Source organism: Watersipora subatra, chromosome 8 (genome assembly GCF_963576615.1).
Source record: "Watersipora subatra chromosome 8, tzWatSuba1.1, whole genome shotgun sequence".
Lineage (NCBI taxonomy): Eukaryota > Metazoa > Bryozoa > Gymnolaemata > Cheilostomatida > Watersiporidae > Watersipora > Watersipora subatra.
In genome coordinates, this window is record NC_088715.1 from 7,023,854 (window position 1) to 7,042,995 (window position 19,142).

The 19,142-nt window shown below is 35.9% G+C and overlaps 1 protein-coding gene across 1 annotated transcript in view; it reads left to right on the forward strand.

The window, feature by feature from the left end:
* Positions 1 to 3,214: 3,214 nt before the first annotated feature.
* Positions 3,215 to 19,142, forward strand: part of LOC137402252 (NFX1-type zinc finger-containing protein 1-like) — a 74,987-nt gene continuing 59,059 nt past the window's right edge. The window contains exons 1-4 of the mRNA XM_068088748.1: positions 3,215 to 3,438; positions 9,106 to 9,383; positions 10,063 to 10,285; positions 18,475 to 18,629. Of these exons, the coding sequence (XP_067944849.1) occupies positions 3,215 to 3,438; positions 9,106 to 9,383; positions 10,063 to 10,285; positions 18,475 to 18,629 (880 nt within the window). The remainder of the gene's footprint in view (positions 3,439 to 9,105; positions 9,384 to 10,062; positions 10,286 to 18,474; positions 18,630 to 19,142) is intronic.

Here is a 19,142-nt window from a genome sequence, read left to right on the forward strand (position 1 = left end):
CTAGATTGGAATCTGTTTATTTATCTGACGTAGTCATTACAGTTTGGTTATTATCTTGTCGCATGATGTTCTCACATGAATTGAAAGGCCAATAAAAAGCTCAATATAAACTTATCATAGCACTAGTTTATGACAAACACTTCGGGTTTTACCGAAGACCCCGTATCAAATATAGATGCTCGCTACTTTACAGTATTGTTTCGGCATTTTTCAATTGGCTCTTAATATGGTAACAATGTAGATTAGCTTAACCTACTCGGATTCATTGGGTACAGAAAACTTTGCTAATTAAAATAGAATTTTTTAGGCAGTCTTTTTATTACCCGCGCAACGCCTGGCATTCACCTAGTAATTGCTTATAAAATGTCTGATATCACCATGCTTGGAGTATGTTGAAGTGATGAGAACAGAAGTTGGTTGACATTTTTAATGTATTCATTTATAGGTTAATTATCATTATAAGTGCACAGGGAGCTTCTTGACTGTTTGCTGTGCTAGACTAGGCTAATTTATTTCACTGAAAGATTTTGTTACAAACAAGTCAGCAATGAATCAGATGACACACAATAAGAGAAACAATATTATAGATTGCCACACTGAAAGCATAACAAGGAAACATTTCTGCATTAGCTTGTAAAAACTGTTGATTCACATAATCTGTTGCATCAGCTGACATACAGGTGTGATGATCATGAATAACCAAAGAATACAAACATTGGTACATTACAACATCAAATATATTTGTTAGTAAGTTTCTTACTATATTTGTTCCTACTACTTTTTAATATATTTGTTAGTAAGGAAAATTATTTTTTATATGATTATCTTCCCATATACAATTTTTCATAATAATTTTACACTTGACTCCGAGAAGACTTTCAAATTATGCAAAAAATCTTGTTGTGGCTTTTTCTCAATTCAGGAAAATTATTGCTTGCCTTCCTATTTGTATAGTTGGATCTGCTGTCACACCTTTTAAACAGCGAATTTAACAATATAAAATAGTCAAAAAGTGTTATTGATAAAATATACCACATTGTAAATAGTAAACCTGAGTTCTATCTTGTTCTAGCCAGTATATATCTATGTGTCAGCTTAAACTGAGTTGTTAAAGTCAGCGCTGACTAGCCACTAGCAAGTGGGTTCTGTTTACAAGTTGTCTTAAATGAGTAATAGCTCTCATGCACAACCGTAAGTGTTGCAAGCAAGATGGCTGGTGAATGAGTATGGCTCTTTATTTACACAAGCTCTATAAGCATGGACAGACAGAATAATTAGATAGAATTCAATACAATCAAGCGTAATGCTGTAATGTGTTTACAATTAAAAAATACTCAAACAGTTACACTTGTAAATGTAAAAATGTCAAAGGCATATATATATATATATATAATATATATTTATATACAACAAGCTGCGCAGATGTAAATTAATGTTACCACACAGTTTTTCATGATGACAAGGAATGTAATTTTTTGCCTTCTAGTTCTTGGCTTTGTAGTTTGCAGTTTGCAGTTTCATGCTCTGTAATCTTTGTTCTCCCTCTAACATTGGAGTGCAGTTGCTTGCACAGTAGTAAGTGCTGGTCCATGGGCACTCCATGCAAGCTAGCTTTTGAACTGAAGGGCCAATCTAAGATTAGCTGAACACTTATGGCAATTAGGGAAGCTTAATGAATCTACCCTAGGACACTTATATTTCGCTAGTATATAGTTTTGTGAGTAGCATACAGAGTAAATTTCACTGCAACTTAATTTCGTGGCTCTAATGAGTGCGAAAATATAGTGATGTGAAACTAAATGCAGTGGAACAAACAGATTAGATTCCTTAGGTCCAGTTCACTCATAAGAAAAAAATTCAATTTGTGACTAGTTTGTATTTGTGAACCGCAGGTAGAAGTGTGTTGGCGAGATCGATAATGCAATTTGATCGCTTGCTGCCATTTGTTTCTTGAGCTATCAATGATGTCAAGGTCCCTGCCACCGTGAATGACGTGGTACCAATATTAGATCTCAAGTATTCGTAGCGCGGTGGCCGTGGCTCCGAGTTGTTATTGTTTTTGGTTGGTAATAAAATTTTCACGAGAGGATGACTCCGCGAAAATGCGAAAGTTAGATGACGCGAATACATAAGTGTCCTAGGGTATGACATAAGCATACACCAACTAGATAAGGAATTGTTGTATTCAGCAATAGATCTTTAGATACACACGTTTTATGCTTATTCCATCACTATGTTTCCATAATGCGCAGTGCTTCGGAGTGGCGCCCTCTCCGAATCATGGAAACGGCGGCTTTGCACGGAAATCACTCTGCACTGATCAGTGTGAATCCAGTGCAAACTCGCAGCAAGGAAACAGCTGCTGCGCAGTGGCTGCGCATAGCTCTCATGCCGTGGAGACGGATTCTTCGAGGGCCGTGAACTAGTACAAATGTTATCCCTCTAATCTTGTTTTTTTATATTCTTCCGATCTTCTTTCACCTATATTTAATTATGGTCTGCACCCACGAAAATGATGAGGTGATTACTTTCCTAGACTTTGTTATCGATGTCAACACTTTTCGAAAAATAGGTGGCAAGTCCTAAATTAACGTTTAAATAATATATTACTTAAAAAATACTTATTAAAAATATATTACTTTATAAAAAATTGTGTTAAGGTTTGTAAAACCTTGTGAATGTGTATTGTAAATAAAAGTATAATGATGACAGAAGCATAAAAAGACCGTTTCTGACGTTCGATATCCATGATCGATTCAATTTCTTCATCAGGCGATTCGATTAATACAATTTCTTTTCTCTGCTAATTTGCTGAAAACCACTGCGCAGCATGGAAACGTACAATCCCCTCGACTTCGGAGGGGGCTGCTGCGCAGTACTGCGCACCATGGAAACATAGTGATTCATTGTACTTCTTTAACTGCTAAGGTTCTTCAAACAAAACATCACACATGATTGGCCGAAGCCGCTAACAAAATTCTGAATACAGTTCGGCACCACTGTCCAATGCTGCGACCAGTAGTTGCTATTTTTAGCTGCACATCTATCCAACAGCCTTTGGCAAGTGACTGAGGCTCGTGAATTGATGACTCAACGACAGTTTCTACGCACAAAAACCTGCGAGGGAAATTCCCCGCAATTACGGACGTTGCTTCAGTCGAAGAGTAGTTCTGGCACATAAGCTGTCCAGTCAAGGAGGCGGTAGCAGGTCGAAATGCTATCGAGAGGTGGAAGAGTATTAAACAACGCTGAACCTGACGACACGAGGGGTTATGGCATCGGTGAACGAAGAGATAAGGGCATTCGTGTCAGTTATAGCTCGAGTGTAGGAAGTCTTGCTCGCAGTCGTCAGCTGGAGACGCTAGCAAGACGAGACAAAATGCAGGAAGCATTTGATAGGTTGACTTTAGGAGGACCGCCCCGACCAGGGTCGACAAGGTAAGTAAAACCATGACAGTTCATGCAAACAATTTTTTTTATAAATACTGAAGTTTAAAAAATATTGATGACTAACCAAATTATGAGAACAATCAAAATGTTAGCTTATGTGGTCCAATAGAACTTCTAAAGCCATTTTCGTATCCTGGGCTGCATCCGTTTAATATAAAGTAATAAATTTAGTATAAAGTATAAAATAATCAATACATTCTTCTTATGACCAGCAGTGTAAAAATTGTACATAGTATAGGCCTATGTGGTTACACAAAATAATTTTGCACATGGAATTTCTAGTTCGAGTAGATATCCATACTCAGATAGATATTAACTTTATTTACACTGGTAAATGCCATTCAGAGCAAATTAGACCATGCGTCAAAACCAAGATAAAAATGAAAACGAAAAATAATAAACTTTAAGTAAAATATGTGTATTGAAAGGAAAAGCTTTTTTGCATAAGGCTGTTCTATAATGTAAATTGGGAAGGTGTTGGTGTCTGGTATATGGTGCAGTGATTTTTTGAGAATGTCAGAATGTAGTGGATAGTCAGGCAGATTGGAGAAGCAATCTTGAGTATTTCAGACAGCAAATATCTAAAAAGACAGTTATCTCATTTAAACACTGGTCGTACCTGTCCATATCAGGTAACATTACCCTCAAACATATCTGCTGCTAAATATCGAGTGTGTAATTGTTAGTTGCTTATGTTAATTGATTAACATAAGCAACATTAACATAACTTCACTCATTTAAAGTCTTTCAAAAATTTATTTACTGAGTTTTTAATATATGAGCTAATCTGCGGAAAAGGTGATGAAACACTATGCTCTCCTGGTACTAAACACCATCATCATTTTTAATAAGAAAATCATTTTCCTCGTTAACCTTGTTTGCGGAAGCAATAAACTATAAGTGAATTATTCTGTGATAGCGGAGGTCAGGTCGCATAATATAAAGTACAAGAACCTACGGGTAGATAAGATAATTAGATTTGGGACAATTTTGTTAGAAATCGATTAACATAGAGCACCAAGTAGTGACACAGAATCGATAAATATAGAGCACCAAGTAGTGACACAGAATCGGTAAATATAGAGCACCAAGTAGTGACACAGAATCGGTAAATATAGAGCACCTACTAAATATATAACAACTACCAAGTAGCGAGACTGAATCGCAACAGAATGAGAATGACGCGACTGTTTCTATGACGATGTTGCAGCGACATATGGGGCGTGTCACTACGCTATCGCCGGGAAGAAACTTCTGTATATATGTCGGTTACTATTGTGGCAGATATACAGAAGTTATTCTTATAAATCTGCTGCGTAATTGTAATTAATAATTGTTCAAAGTTTTTTTTGTTTACAATAGAAATCTTTAGCTCAAATACATAAAAACTACAAATGAAACTGCCCTGTCTCCATGCGTATGGTATCAAGGAAGTGAAGTGACTTCGGATGTTGTGTGACATGTGGCTTAGCCGAACCGAACCAAACTTAAGTCGGTTCGGTTCGGCCATCGTGTGACCATGGCTTTACCCTAAATTTTTCAAATTGATTCTTGCAACATAAATCACCTAAATGAACCTTTGACCGGTGAGGCAGCATTTGTCACCTTATTTTGTCCTTTTAGTAATGTCGCTGACGTCAGTGAAGTACCAGCCGAATTCAACAAGTGCTACTTCAAGTAGGACATATTAGACTGATAGAATTATTACTTATTTCGATAGTGTTGCTTTGAAAATTAGGAGAAAAACCGAAATACTTTGGAGTTTAAAGACAACACGCCGGTAACAATGGCATCTCCAGGTGCTACTACTCTGGGACACTTATATTTCGCTAGTAGTTAGTTTCGTGAGTAGCATGCAGAGTAAAATTTCGCTGCAACTTAATTTCGCAGCTCTGATGAGTGCGAAAATATAGTGATGAAATAAAATATAGTGCGAAAATAAAAGCAGTGGAACAAACATAATTAGATTCCTCAGGTTCGGTTCACCGTAAGAAAACTTTTTTCAATTTGGAACTAGCTTGTAATTGTGAACCGCATTTAGAATTGTGTGGCCGAGATCGATGATGCAATTTGATCGCTTGCTGCCATTTGTTTCTTGGACTATGAATGAACAAAGCTATTTAATTTCGCGTTTTCGCTCGTTCGTTATGATAGTTTAGTTTTGCTCATGAAATTTTCGCGAGAGGATGACTCCGCGAAAACGCGAAAGTTAGATGAGGCGAATACATAAGTGTCCTAGGGTACGTCGTACGCCGCTCATGAAGAACCTTCTAATCATCCATCATAAATTTTGAATGTTTTAAAGAATGTCAAAGCAACGGTCAAAAAGAGGTGGCGTTCAATAAAAGGGTGGCGCTGTATTTTTCAATCCTTCTCGTACAGAAGGTTTTATTAGAGAAAGTATTAAAAAAGGTGGAGTTCTGTAGAGAATTGTCTACTGATAAGTTTTTATTACGGGTTCACAAAGTTCAAAATTTATTCACTCACGAGGAGGAGAAACTCCCAAAAATTGCATACTTCAGGGTTAAAAGTGTAACCGAGTGTCTGTTAGTCATAAACATTCATAAAGACAGTTATTCCTTAGCGCTGTTTATAGTTACTACTGTCTCTGTACAGCTCTTCTAGGGCCAATGATTAATTGTGGTAATGATTTTATAATATCGAGTTATGTATATAATTAATTAATTATATATATATATATAATTATTTAAATAATTCTTAATACAGTCATACTTCGACTTACGAGCTTAATGCATTCCAAGACTGAGCTCGTATGTCAATTTACTCGTATGTTGGTGCAATTTATTTATATATAGAACAATTAAATATATATTGATTGGTTTCTATACTCTAGAAAATGCAAATAAAACACTCAAAACAATATATTGTAACAGAAAGAACATGTTGGTTATTGTCCTAACTTACCACATGCTTTCAAAAAGAAACAAATAAAAGATAATGCAAGGAAATGTGATAAATTAAAATGTAAAATTAAATACATATATACATGTACAATAGCAGCCAACGCTAGCATTTGCCAGAGAGAGAGATATATATATTTATATATATATATAAGTTATCCTTTATTACAACAGTTGACTTTGATAAATTTGGATTTCATCAAAGTCTTAAAAGACAAACTTAGAAGCAAATCTAAAAGCAAACTTTCATTTTTAACTTAACGTAATTAAAATTTCTTCGGCGTTCATAGTTTGAAGTTTCTCGCTGGTTAGCTATTTTTCCATTGTTTCGCTTTCACGACTAGTCGGCCGTTTTAAGATAAACCTATCCAAGGACGTTTGCCTTTGTCGCCCTTTCAACATGTTGCGATTAGGATGAACACAGGTGTCGTCACAAAGGTTTAATGCACGACCACTAGCCAACTGGTCCGAATGTCTATTTTTATAGTTTTGATAGATAGCACCGGCCTTTTCAAAAAGCGTCGTTTCAATTACGCTGTCACCGACCAATTGTTTATCTTTTATACAATGCCTGAGCGGTCTCTCCATCAGCGGTCGTGAAGATCGCTACGCCGTTTAAAAACTATGGTTAGTCATTTGCGAGCTAAATGCCCTGAATATAATGCGTCTGTTTGATAATTGTGGATGTATTTCTGTCATATTGCTGAGCTTGCTCAATCATGCATACATATTTCGCATATTTATTAATAGTTTTCCGTTTAATATCAATTGTTATCATTTGGTTTTTCTTTGCATTATTTTTCATTTAACTGGCCAACTTTCGGTTTACGTGCAGTACTTTTAATTCACATAATTCTGCACTGAAAAGCGCGTACAAAAAGACGGGACAAAAGTATAACCTGAGCAGTTGAAAAATACAGATTGATGCTGTTCTCATAAAACACCTCCGGCATACTTGGCAACTGACTCACGTGCTCGTATCTCAAACATGGCTCGTATGTGAGTGCTAAAACTTGCTTAAAAGCTGGCTCGCATCTCAAGTTTCTCGTATGTTGGAGCACTCGTAAGTTGAAGTATTACTGTATATTTATAAACTTAATAATAATAATAATGTAATTAAAAAAATAATAATAATCATTGTAAAATAATTATATATATAATTATTTAATAATTGATAATGTATTTATAAATTTAATAATAATATAATTAAAAAAATAATAATAATCATTGTAAAATAATTATATATATAATTATTTATTAATTATATAGATAATCATATATATAATTATTTATTAATTATATAGATAATCATATATATAATTATTTATGTATTTAGACATACTGATATGTATTATATTATTATTTATTATCATAATTATTTCTTGTTGCAACATTTATTACTATTGTCCTTGTATAGCTCTTCTATGATCAACTGTTGCAAAGGTTTTTGTGAGTATGATATTGTGATATAGTGAAATGGAATCATCCATGTCTATGAAAAGAAACATTTACAATCAATTCTTGTCAAAACATATGAGACAACATACAAACTTGATACACTCATAAACTCACCCAATGGGAGGTCTTGTTGCAACTGCTACAGGTGCAATAAGACTTCCCATTGGATAACATAGAATGCTAAGAGTTACGATTTCACTAGGATGAAACAATTCATTACTAGGTTTGGTGAAACATGTTAGCTTTTTATTGGTCCAACAGCGTCAATTTTCTTTACAAATAAGTAAATTAATTTCATTAGAAAGAATTGTTTAAAATTACTGATAACACATTTGTTTGAATCATTTTAACATTAAATATTTTAAAAAATCACATAGCGATGTTGACTCAATATCATCATGTGACAGGAAGTAAAACTATTCATTGCATTTTAGCTTGTATCCTATTGAATAGCCGTCAGCTCCAGACACTATGGGCTCTAGTGCTGTTAACTTTTTTGCTACCGCAAGCCGGTACATCGGCTCGGGTTATTTTATCTTTGTGGCCGGAAGCCGATACATCGGCTTTTAGACAGTACGTTAGTTTATTTATAATTACTCAGCTTTCGCTTCAGATTGACCAATAAGATCTGGTCTCCAAAAAAACAAGCTTGTTGCTAACGATATAGACTGATCAGCAGGCCTCTCACTAGCGGTTCACTGATTATTAAACGGAAAGTTCACTGCAGAAAAATCACAGCCAAAAAAGAACACCGCGATCGTTTAAGCTGTAGAAGCTTCTTAGTTATTGGAACTCCAGTAACTTTATATCGAGTGATTCTGACTCTTTTAGTGCATGTATTTCATGTGAAAAACTGAAATAGTAGTCGAATATTATGGCGACAGTCAAAATATGACTATCGAAAGTGCTGGCAAAATATCGCTGGTAAAGTATATAGGAGTTTTGCCGTTTTTAATGAAATTAATTAAAGGTCTTTATTTATTTCTTCTCTATTTCCTAATTAAGTATTTTTAACAACCTGTTTTTTAAATTAAGTGGATATCTTTCATCTTTTTCAAGTTATCACAAAATTAGTGACGTTGTGTCAACATAATTTTGTGTGAATAGAAAAAAAAGAATTCGGGCAGAGCTAGAAATACATTCGGCAGCGAAAGAGTTAACCTTTAGTGAATGTGCACACGCTCAAACATGTCAAACTATAAATTTTAAACTATAACTTGACTCACAACATCAATAATTAACTCCTAATGCTCGTATACACATTTTCATTATACAGTTCTAGACGCATCTCGACATTAGACAGTTCTAGACGCATCTCGACATTAGCCAGTTCTAGAAGCATCTCGACACTAGACAGTACCGGAAGCATCCCAACATTAGCCAGTGCTAGACGCATCTCGACATTAGCCAGTTCTAGACGCATCTCGACATTAGACAGTTCTAGAGGCTTCACGTCAGCAAGTCATTTCACACAACTAGCTGTCGCACCCACCAAAGCTGACATTCAAGCGGCTCAGCAAGATGAGAGAATTGAAAAGAATAAAACAAGTGGAGGTACACAGATTCATTTTGTGAATAATCATAGATATTGGGAGTGGATAGATGTATTGATTTCATGTGCACATATGCCTGGTATGCCTGTGTAAGTGCATATATTCTATGAACATCTACTTATGCTAGTCCCAACAGCACCTGCACACAAACATATACTTAATACTTGCATAGACATATACACGTTATGTATATACTGTGTACCTGCCTTTGCACATGCGCTATTCCTATTTTTGTTAGTAGTCTAGTGTTAGTAGTCTAGTGTTAGTAGTCTAATGTTAGTAGTCTAGTGTTAGTAGTCTAATTTTAGTAGTCTAGTGTTAGTAGTCTAGTGTTAGTAGTCTAGTGTTAGTAGTCTAGTGTTAGTAGTCTAGTGTTAGTAGTCTAGTGTTAGTAGTCTAGTGTTAGTAGTCTAGTGTTAGTAGTCTAATGTTAGTAGTCTAGTGTTAGTAGTCTAGTGTTAGTAGTCTAGTGTTAGTAGTCTAGTGTTAGTAGTCTAGTGTTTGTAGTCTAGTGTTAGTAGTCTAGTGTTTGTAGTCTAGTGTTAGTGGTCTAGTGGTAGTAGTCTAGTGTTAGTAGTCTAGTGTTGGTAGTCTAATGTTACTAGTATAGTGTTAGCTGATATATTGTAAGTTTTTGTGACTTGGCACACTTCAAGTTACATAAGAAATATTATTTGTAGCTTATAGCAGCTCAGAGGAATACCTGTCTATCCAGTTCCACCTTCTCAGAAAGGACATGGTGTCAGGTTTACAAAAGGGTATTCAAAGGATATGCGAAGTTGAGTCCGGTAGTGCACAAACTCCAGCTGAAAGTCGCCGAACAGAGAATGTTAAAGCTTTATATCGCAACTTGAGAATTATCTCTCCGCGATTCGGACGCGATGGAATGACCTTCTTTGTACTGTAAGAAATTTGACTTTCAATTGTTGATAAAACCTGGCCAGCAACCATATATTCATTGAAACTGTATTACATCTGTCTGGTCTGTTTTAGTACCTGTGCAATGCTCAGTAGTCTGATACCGGTGGTTGTCGTACTAGTCAGCATTCATATAGTGAGGCTAGTTGGTAATCGTTACGTGTGATGCAAAGCCATGCGTATTTTAACCGATATAATGAATATAGGCACTAGAAATTCCACTGTCATACAGCCCATGACCAAAGTGATAATATAAAAAGAAAGGGTACTGTCAGCTGAGAAATGCAATATTAGCAGTCAAATGGTACTGCAGTGCAATAGGAGAACTGCAATGGTAGCTGCAGTGGTAGCTGTAATGTACTGGGTGTTACCATGTACAACAAACATCAATAATGAAAGGAAAGGATTATATGTTTATCTCTCCCTGCAATAGTAGAAATGCAATATTAGAAGTAAAATGGCAAGCTGCTATGTAATATACACAGGCTGGGGCTGTATATCATTGGTCATAGCAACCAATATCAAGAAGTTGTGATATTTATCTTGATTTCTGTATTTATATCTAAAAAATTATGCTGAATTTAAAAATCTAAACAGATTTTATTTGGTCGTCATAGAAATAAATGTATATCTATAAGAAAATGTATACCTATTACTTAATTTTGCAAATATTAAAAACGGCTTGGCAGTACCGCGATATTGGGCGCAGTTGCAGTATCATCAACAAAATCTACGGTTTTTGAGCTTGTAAAAGAGCATATAATCACATTTCCATATATTTTGTACCTACAAAACAGCAGAGTAAGACATGGTGAATTTTTTGATACCAAATAACTGTAATGTGAATTTTATTGCAAGTCAACCTTTAAATACTCAATTTTCTCCATAAGAGGATGGAATAGTGTCAGCCAGTTCTCCTCACTAACAAACGTAGAAGCGTGAATCAGAGTTACTAGTAATTTTACGATTATGCATCGATGCAGCATGATGCAAACGACCTGATAATTTAGTCTTGCTGTGAAAAGGTTACTTCTTATCACCTGTCTATCTGTACTGTAATAAAAGCTGTGTCTATTCGTCTGTAAAAAGCCGCAATGTAAGGTTGAAAAAAGTTAGCGTTGTGTGGGAATCAAACTCTCAATTTTTAGCTTCGTAGGCTGACACTGGAACATCTGCGCCAGTCAGCTAATAATAATCACAATATTACTTTGAGATGCAGTTGTAATATAGTATGGTATATGATGAATTTGTTTTCGGGTCGATGAAGGTGAGAACCATTCTACCATGGTAGCACACTGCAGAGTCGTGAAAGCATAAAGAGAATTGATTGTATTAGCCTTCTCGTTTGGAGGCTGCTGGAATAGTATTGAATCGGTGGAGTTTAGCAGTCGTGTAAATTAGGCTTAAAATAAATTTAGCCACCTGCCTTGGTATTTGTTTATAGGCGGAGTATAAATTAACCTTGAGGGCATAATCAACAGGAGAAATACCCTTATTAAAGCTTTTGTTTTGCAAAATTCCCCTCATTTTAGAATTCAGCTTCATCCAGCAGCACCGGGCAAAAAATCAAATGAATTTTCTAGTCTTTGATTTCAATCGTGTTTTATTGAAAGCCAGTACAAACCTGTTTAAACATTGTTGGTCTAAAACCTTTTGGTTACAAGCCAGTATTTCACTGCTATGAGAAACTAAAGTGAGCTGCAATTATCTTAAAACAGTAAATAGCCAATGAGCTTCTCTTAAAGCAGTAAATAGCCAATGAGCTTCTCTTAAAACAGTAAATAGCCAATGAGCTTCTCTTAAAACAGTAAACAGCCAATGAGCTTCTCTTAAAACAGTAAATAGCCAATGAGCTTTTGGGAAAAACATATGCGCAAGATTGTGAATGAGTTAGGAATAGAATCGTGGCAATATCAGAAGTTGAACTGGAAAATGATAATCACGAGCAATAAGCAAGTACAGGAAAACCATTTTCGTTTCATTATCATCACCAACCGTAGTTTTGAAAATTCTGTTTCCAGTTTGACTCACTATAATCATTCTAATCGCAGGAGTTGACAAGTTCGTGTAAATTAAGCCTAAGATAATTTTAGCCCTGTGTATTGCTGGTTGTTTATAGGCTGGAGTATAAAGGAACCTTGAGAGCTTAATCAATACATGAAATACCCTTATCAAAGCTTTTTGTTGCAAAATTCCCCCTCTTCAGAATTCCCCTGACCGAGTCAATGACTACGCAGCAGTGTGTTCGCATCGTGACACTCATAATAATCTACTGCCAATGTAGACATAATCAATTGCATTAGATCAAGTTCCGGTGACGGAATGAGCGCGGAGAGCTCTGATGACTTAGCAGTATTGAGCTTAGGGTGGCTTTGGAAGGCATATCGAAATGTCTATTATATATTTGTGATAGAAAGCAACGAAATACATCTGTGACATGGCTGTCATCCTTAGCAAAACTTCCTAAAATGCATAAAATATGTTATTGTTGCTACTCTGACAATAAATAGGAAAGGGTATTTGTGTTGCATCATGGGAATTGGTAAAATAACTATATAGTAATAACAATTAAACTGTACAAGCAATTTCAAACAGTGCATAATATATACAGGTAACCATCTATGAAATGGACTAATAGTGGGGGAGGTAGTCTGGCTAGCCTGGGCATGGCTCTTTTGGGGGGGAGAAAGAGAGCCTGGGACACATATAGCAACACCCGGGGAAGACAACTCTAAAAGTCGACTTCTGCAGTCGCTAATATCACAATCGTTATTTCTGAAGGAGTATCATGTGACGGTCTTATTTATGGTCTACGCGAGTATTATGTATTATTTTTAATCTGAATTGGCAGTAAACAAATGCTGGTTGATAAGTATGAAATTTTGGTTGCATAATAAATCAATCACGGGAGTTATATTATTTCATATGTTTAATTAATTATGTTTTGATTTAATTATAATAAAAAATTAAATAAAAAAATTTCACAATAGCAATACAAACATAGCAAACGAATAGCAATAGAACAACAAAAATTAATTGCACGCTGCTAGTAAAGAAAGGTTTATGTAGTAAAAAGTAATCTCAGTTGTATTTTACTCGCAAGTATTATGATTACTCGCGACAGTTATTATGATCAACTCGGACCTACCACTGCGAAACGTTGCTACCTGAAAGTAAATACTCTTTCCGAAGCTAGTAGGAAGAACTATAAATTGGTCAAAACCTGTGATAATATGTTGTAAAGCTTGAGACTGTTCTGGTCTCAGCGTGACTATGCCTAGCTTTGATAGATGACTTTTGAATCGCTCCATTTTTTTATCAGTATATGAAATGAAACTGCAAATGTGAAAAGGCAAGAGAATAGTAACCTATGGTTCTTAATGGTTTGTTATCAAACCGGGTATTATGTAACCACCCAGCCTATCAAAAACAGGGCCTTATACTAGATCAAGTCACGTTACCGTGACGATAGGCTTTTAAACGCGCCACATCTAATACATCGTGAGATCTGAATCTATTGACACGCTTTCATTAGTATCAGTCTGAGCGTCATACGTAACATATGTCACTCGTTTTGCAGAAGTTATCTTACCCTTTTTTCGCTATGTGTCCCAGACTCTCTTTCTCCCCCCACCATCCCCCCCAAGAGAGCCATACCCAGACTATAGTCCGGCTATACTGACAGGCCTATACATGTAGGTCAGTCTAGATATCCAGACGAACATGAGTACTTAATATGTAACCTAAAACAAGTACTATTATTATCTTAAATTTGGTACAAACTTTCATTTGATTATGTATGATATTTATGTATGGTAGCTGGGTGCCAGACTCTATATGCTCAGAGTAGAACATTGCCCTGAAAAATCAATGGCAGAGGATGTGAGTCTCATCACATCAAACATCTTGTCCGATCTTAAATAGAGCTGTGAAATGAATCTAACGGAATTGCTAGGTTTTCATACAGCGATATTGTAGGGACACCTGGGTGCACCAGTGCTGAATCTCTACACTGGGTTGACAGCAGACGGTTTCCATAAGGCAATATACTCAGCAATGGATGTGTAACACTTTATGTCAAGGTCAAGCAAGACCTATTCGCACACATAAGTGTGACGCTACGCTTGTTTCCATGGCACAGAGATTGGCACATCGCATCGGTATTTCATTTTTAAACAGCGGCTCTGAATTACGACTGAATAAAAATGACACGGCTGTTTCCATGGGGTCATCGCAAAGCCATATGATGGTATACTACGCTATCACTGTATAGACAATTAATTAGTACGTATATCCAACTTGACCCAAGCACCTTCTAACGTTTTAGTCCCATGCTGGTTCAATAACTTAGTTTGGTTATTATCATATCCTGCTTCATAACAGCAGGAATCTCAGGCTAGAGGTTTTCTAAATGTATGTTATTTTTATACGTATAAAAAATTTATCACTCGAGTTAACCCAGGCGGTTGGTAATGTCTAATTTCAGATCTCTGGTACATGTCTCGCACCAAAGACCCGAGAGTTTCAGCACTCGCATCAAGATCTTAGTAGTTCCCAATCATATACATATTAACTATGTTTCCATGACTCGCATAATTCGAACGATCCGATCCGCAAGTTGAGTTAATTAGCAATCGAGCGTTTCAATGAACACCTGGTGATGCATGCGGATTTAAAAGCAGTACTTGGCCCCATAGGTCAAGTATTAGCCTAATTAATGACTCTATAAATAGCTAAGCAGTCTTGTCACTTCCGAACGTTGGCGCATTGAGACTGCTGAAATCGAAATAAAAACGACTGAAGCGTGAAAATGTTTTTAATGTAATAGCCAACAATAATCTAATGCGCATTAATCGCAAGTACCGTTTCCATGATTCGCAAGCACGATGGATTCGATAAAGTTTTGTGGATCGCAAAACTTGCTTAGCTTGCGAATTTATGTGCTTTAAGTTAAGCCCATTGCCAATGCATCACACTTCTTTCCAAATTTTTCAAGGTTGTCACAAGTTATTTGGAATTTGGCACGGTATCTTCATCGAAAAAAAATCTACAGTTCTTAACGTTGAAAAAACTTACCACAAGTTGTTGGTTCACCAAATTTGGTGCCTCCAAATTGATGAACATTCATGAAACCCTCTGGATGCAGCCAAAAATTTATAGCTTAGCGTGATCGACATCAATTTCTTAGCTAAACAGAAACATAAACACGTGGTATGAGCACGTAAAGGTTTTACTCTATTACTAGCTGCTTTCACAGATTATTTTATTTGCGAATGTGTTCATCCGCGAATAGTTTGGTCCGCGAATATGCTTGAAAAGACAATTTTCACGAAATTTAACTCCGTGAATAATTTCATCCTGTAGGGTATAACATCCAATGTTCCGATGACTACCAGAATAACCCTACGACACTTATATTTCACTAGTATTTAGTTTTGTGAGTAGCACTCAAAGTAAAATTTCGATGCAACTTAATTTCGCAGCTCTGAGTGCGAAAATATAGTGATGTGAAAGTAAATGCAGTGGAACAAACATAATTAGATTCCTCAGGTTCGGTTCACAGGTAAGCAAAAATTTTCAATTTGGGACTAGTTGGTAATTGTGAACCGCAGGTAGAATTGTGTGGCCGAGATCGATAATGCAATCTGATCGCTTGCTGCCATTTGTTTCTTGGACTATCAATGAACAAAGCTATTTAATTCCGCGTTTTCACCTTATCCCTCCACCTTATCTTTTCTGGCTATGCTGCAGTCATTTGGTACTGTCTTACAGTTTTTCGCCTTTTGAAGTGGAGTACCCACCATACAGCACCAACAACGATGTCTCTCCGGAAATTTAAACTTGACTGTCGGTGTGCTTGCGGCCTGACCAATTTACATCTGTGTACATCAATTTGCAAATTAATATGAAAATGAAATGTAATACATTAAATTATATAATTACTATAGGGTCCTATACCCCTCCGAATGACATTTTCGCCTTTCGATCCCAACACCAAAACAAGTTAAAGATGTAGTTGCGTCAAAATTTAAGTTGATCTTAAAAGAAAGCATTTTTTTTTCTCTATCAGTTGATATGTTGTTTGTTGTGTTACGCGATCGCATTGCCAAGATATTTGAAGATTAAAACCGAAAAAATCTGATCGCCGTAAAAACGCTCAGGCCACAAAAACGTGCCCAGCCTCGCCAAAAATGATGTCACGCGTTTGGCAACCTGTCTCTATCTCTCGTATTCACATCGGCTATTTGCGATAAAAGTCTAGTCTTACGCGGCTCTATTGGCATATATCTTATTTTGTATTTGCTCGTGTTGGCTAGAATAAAATTTTAAATCCTGCTACAGATGCATTATTATGAATGTTTAAAAGGCCTCAAATAACGAAAATTGAAAGTTTGTTCTACTCACTTTCTCCAAATGTTGTGTAAACATTTGGGTACCGACTACCAATTCTACTGGTCTACGGTAATTCTGTCAAGTCACTTTTGTAGAACGCGGTCTTTGTATCAGCAAAGTTCTGCATCTACCCATACAAACGATATACAGCCTCCCATAAGCCCCGCCCACATTATGTCGCCTATTACCTATTGCCTACGTACTCGTTTCTTGCTAGTAGTATTCTTACCGAATACTAGATTAGTGAAATAAGCAAGCCACCTCTTTGAAAAGAATATAGACAGGGATAGAGTTTTAAGAATGAGAAGTCTGCTGCAAACTGGATTTGAACTCACATTCTCCAGTTCTGCGGACACCCATATACCATATCTGATACACTACAATATTCTGCAAATCATGTTTTGCATTATCTTCAACAATATTATTTTATTATATAATTTTTACAAGCAAAAATATTTTCATCTCGGCATAAAACTTTTATTAAAAATATTCATCAAGTCGTGGCCACTCAGATAGTATTAGCTGATACAATAAGACAAATTCATCTACTGCAACAAACTCAAACAAAACACCATGGCTTATGCAGCACGCATTCAAGTCTCTCTTTCCACTTTATGGCAGTTTCCACACTGACAAAGCTTCTTCGGCTGGTGGGACGACATAAACATTCTGTAATCAGTAAAAAAATGCAATAAATATATGTCATTCTAAAGCGTATCTATTGACAGCTTCCAAATTGGGAGTTAAATAGATTGCGAGTGTAGGTTTAAAAACGAATAAACATTTAATAAAGGCACAAGTACGTTAAGCCAACGATTCGAAGCTTTGGTTCTGGAAATTAAAGATTTGCAATAATCAATCGATTTTACCCACTTCTTGTAATAATTTGTAATCATGACTCTAATTTACCAAAGAAAATTCGAAAAAAATATTATAGCTAGGTAAAACGGCAGATAAGCTATGAAACGATGATTGGAGATAGCAAAGAATTATCATTTTATTAATTAGTATATGTATTTATGACTATAAAAAATATTACATTTACTAAAGTATAGAAGACTCTAAGTTAATTTACCTCCATTCTGTCTTCTTCTGCAGCAAAACGCTGCTGACGCCTGTCAGCTTTGGCCATAGGCTGTCTACTCTAATCTTTTACTAAAAGTTGCTCAGATAACTCTGAGTAGCGGTCGCTCGAACTTGAAGCCATTTTAAAACTATGTATAACTTAGTAATTGTTGAAACGCGTTGAATCAGTAACGAGTAATGAGATATAATTAGGAGAATCTTCGAGATCACAGACAACGCGTTTTACGAGTGATAACATTTATTACGGCCTATATAAAAATTTCGCACGCATGATTGGCTAACGAATCGACCTCATATTTATCGCTTGTGGTTTCGTTTCAGATAACAAGCTTGTGACGTCACGAAATAGCCACCCGCTGGAACGTGAGCTTTTTAAAAGAGGGCCTCGTTCAAACGCATATATCTCTGGACAGGGTTGGTCTACAAAGACAAAAATGGCATCAAATTGTAGCTGATGTTTTAGCCTTTTATGGGTCCTAATTTCATTTTTGACGCAACTACATCTTTAAGGTTGTATGGTGAGGATCCATTGTATCTTTTATAATAGCAGGCCTCTTTATCTCCTTGTTGTCTATTACAATATTTGGCTGGTTTTGTATACATGTATATATAGAACATCTATATATAGAAGATCTATATATAGAACATCTATTTACTAACACCTGTTAATCAGGGTCTATTGTTCCTTGCTACAGGTTAGACATGGAAGAGGCCTTGTCTAGGAGAATATGTCAAGGCTTCAGTAAAAACCTCATCAATGGCTCCTTACTTTGTCTCTCACTTGATGGATTTCGGGATAATCTTCTCTTTGCGACTGTAGAAAATGTCAGCCCTGTGATGTTAAAAAGAGGTAAATATTATTCAGATGCTAAAAACCTTACCTGCGCGCCGTTCACCTGCAAGCCCTATTATTTTCATATTAGATGTTAGCCTCTTATTATAAGCCTCTTACTCCATGTTCATCAAACAAGAAGTTGCAATCAAACTGTATGAACAAATCAATAATATTTCAATAAATAATAATATTAACACCAATAATATTTCTAATACTTCTAATAGTGTGAAATAGAAATATTGACTTGTCTTTGGAACTTCTTTGGAATGCTGACATGTATAGAATATCGTTTTTCGTATTATTATCATGATGATAAGTATTTCTATATAAATTCTATATCTTTATTTCTAAAAGTTTGTGATTTGTTCATTTCGGATCTCGAACATAAATGTGGTTCTAGAACAATCCAAAGCATGCACATTGGAATTAAAACAGCTCCGGAAATGGCATGAAAACATTTGTCTAGATGACAACTTTTGGATTCTCCTTCAAAGTTGTAAAGTAAACGTGCCATTGCTGTTTATATTT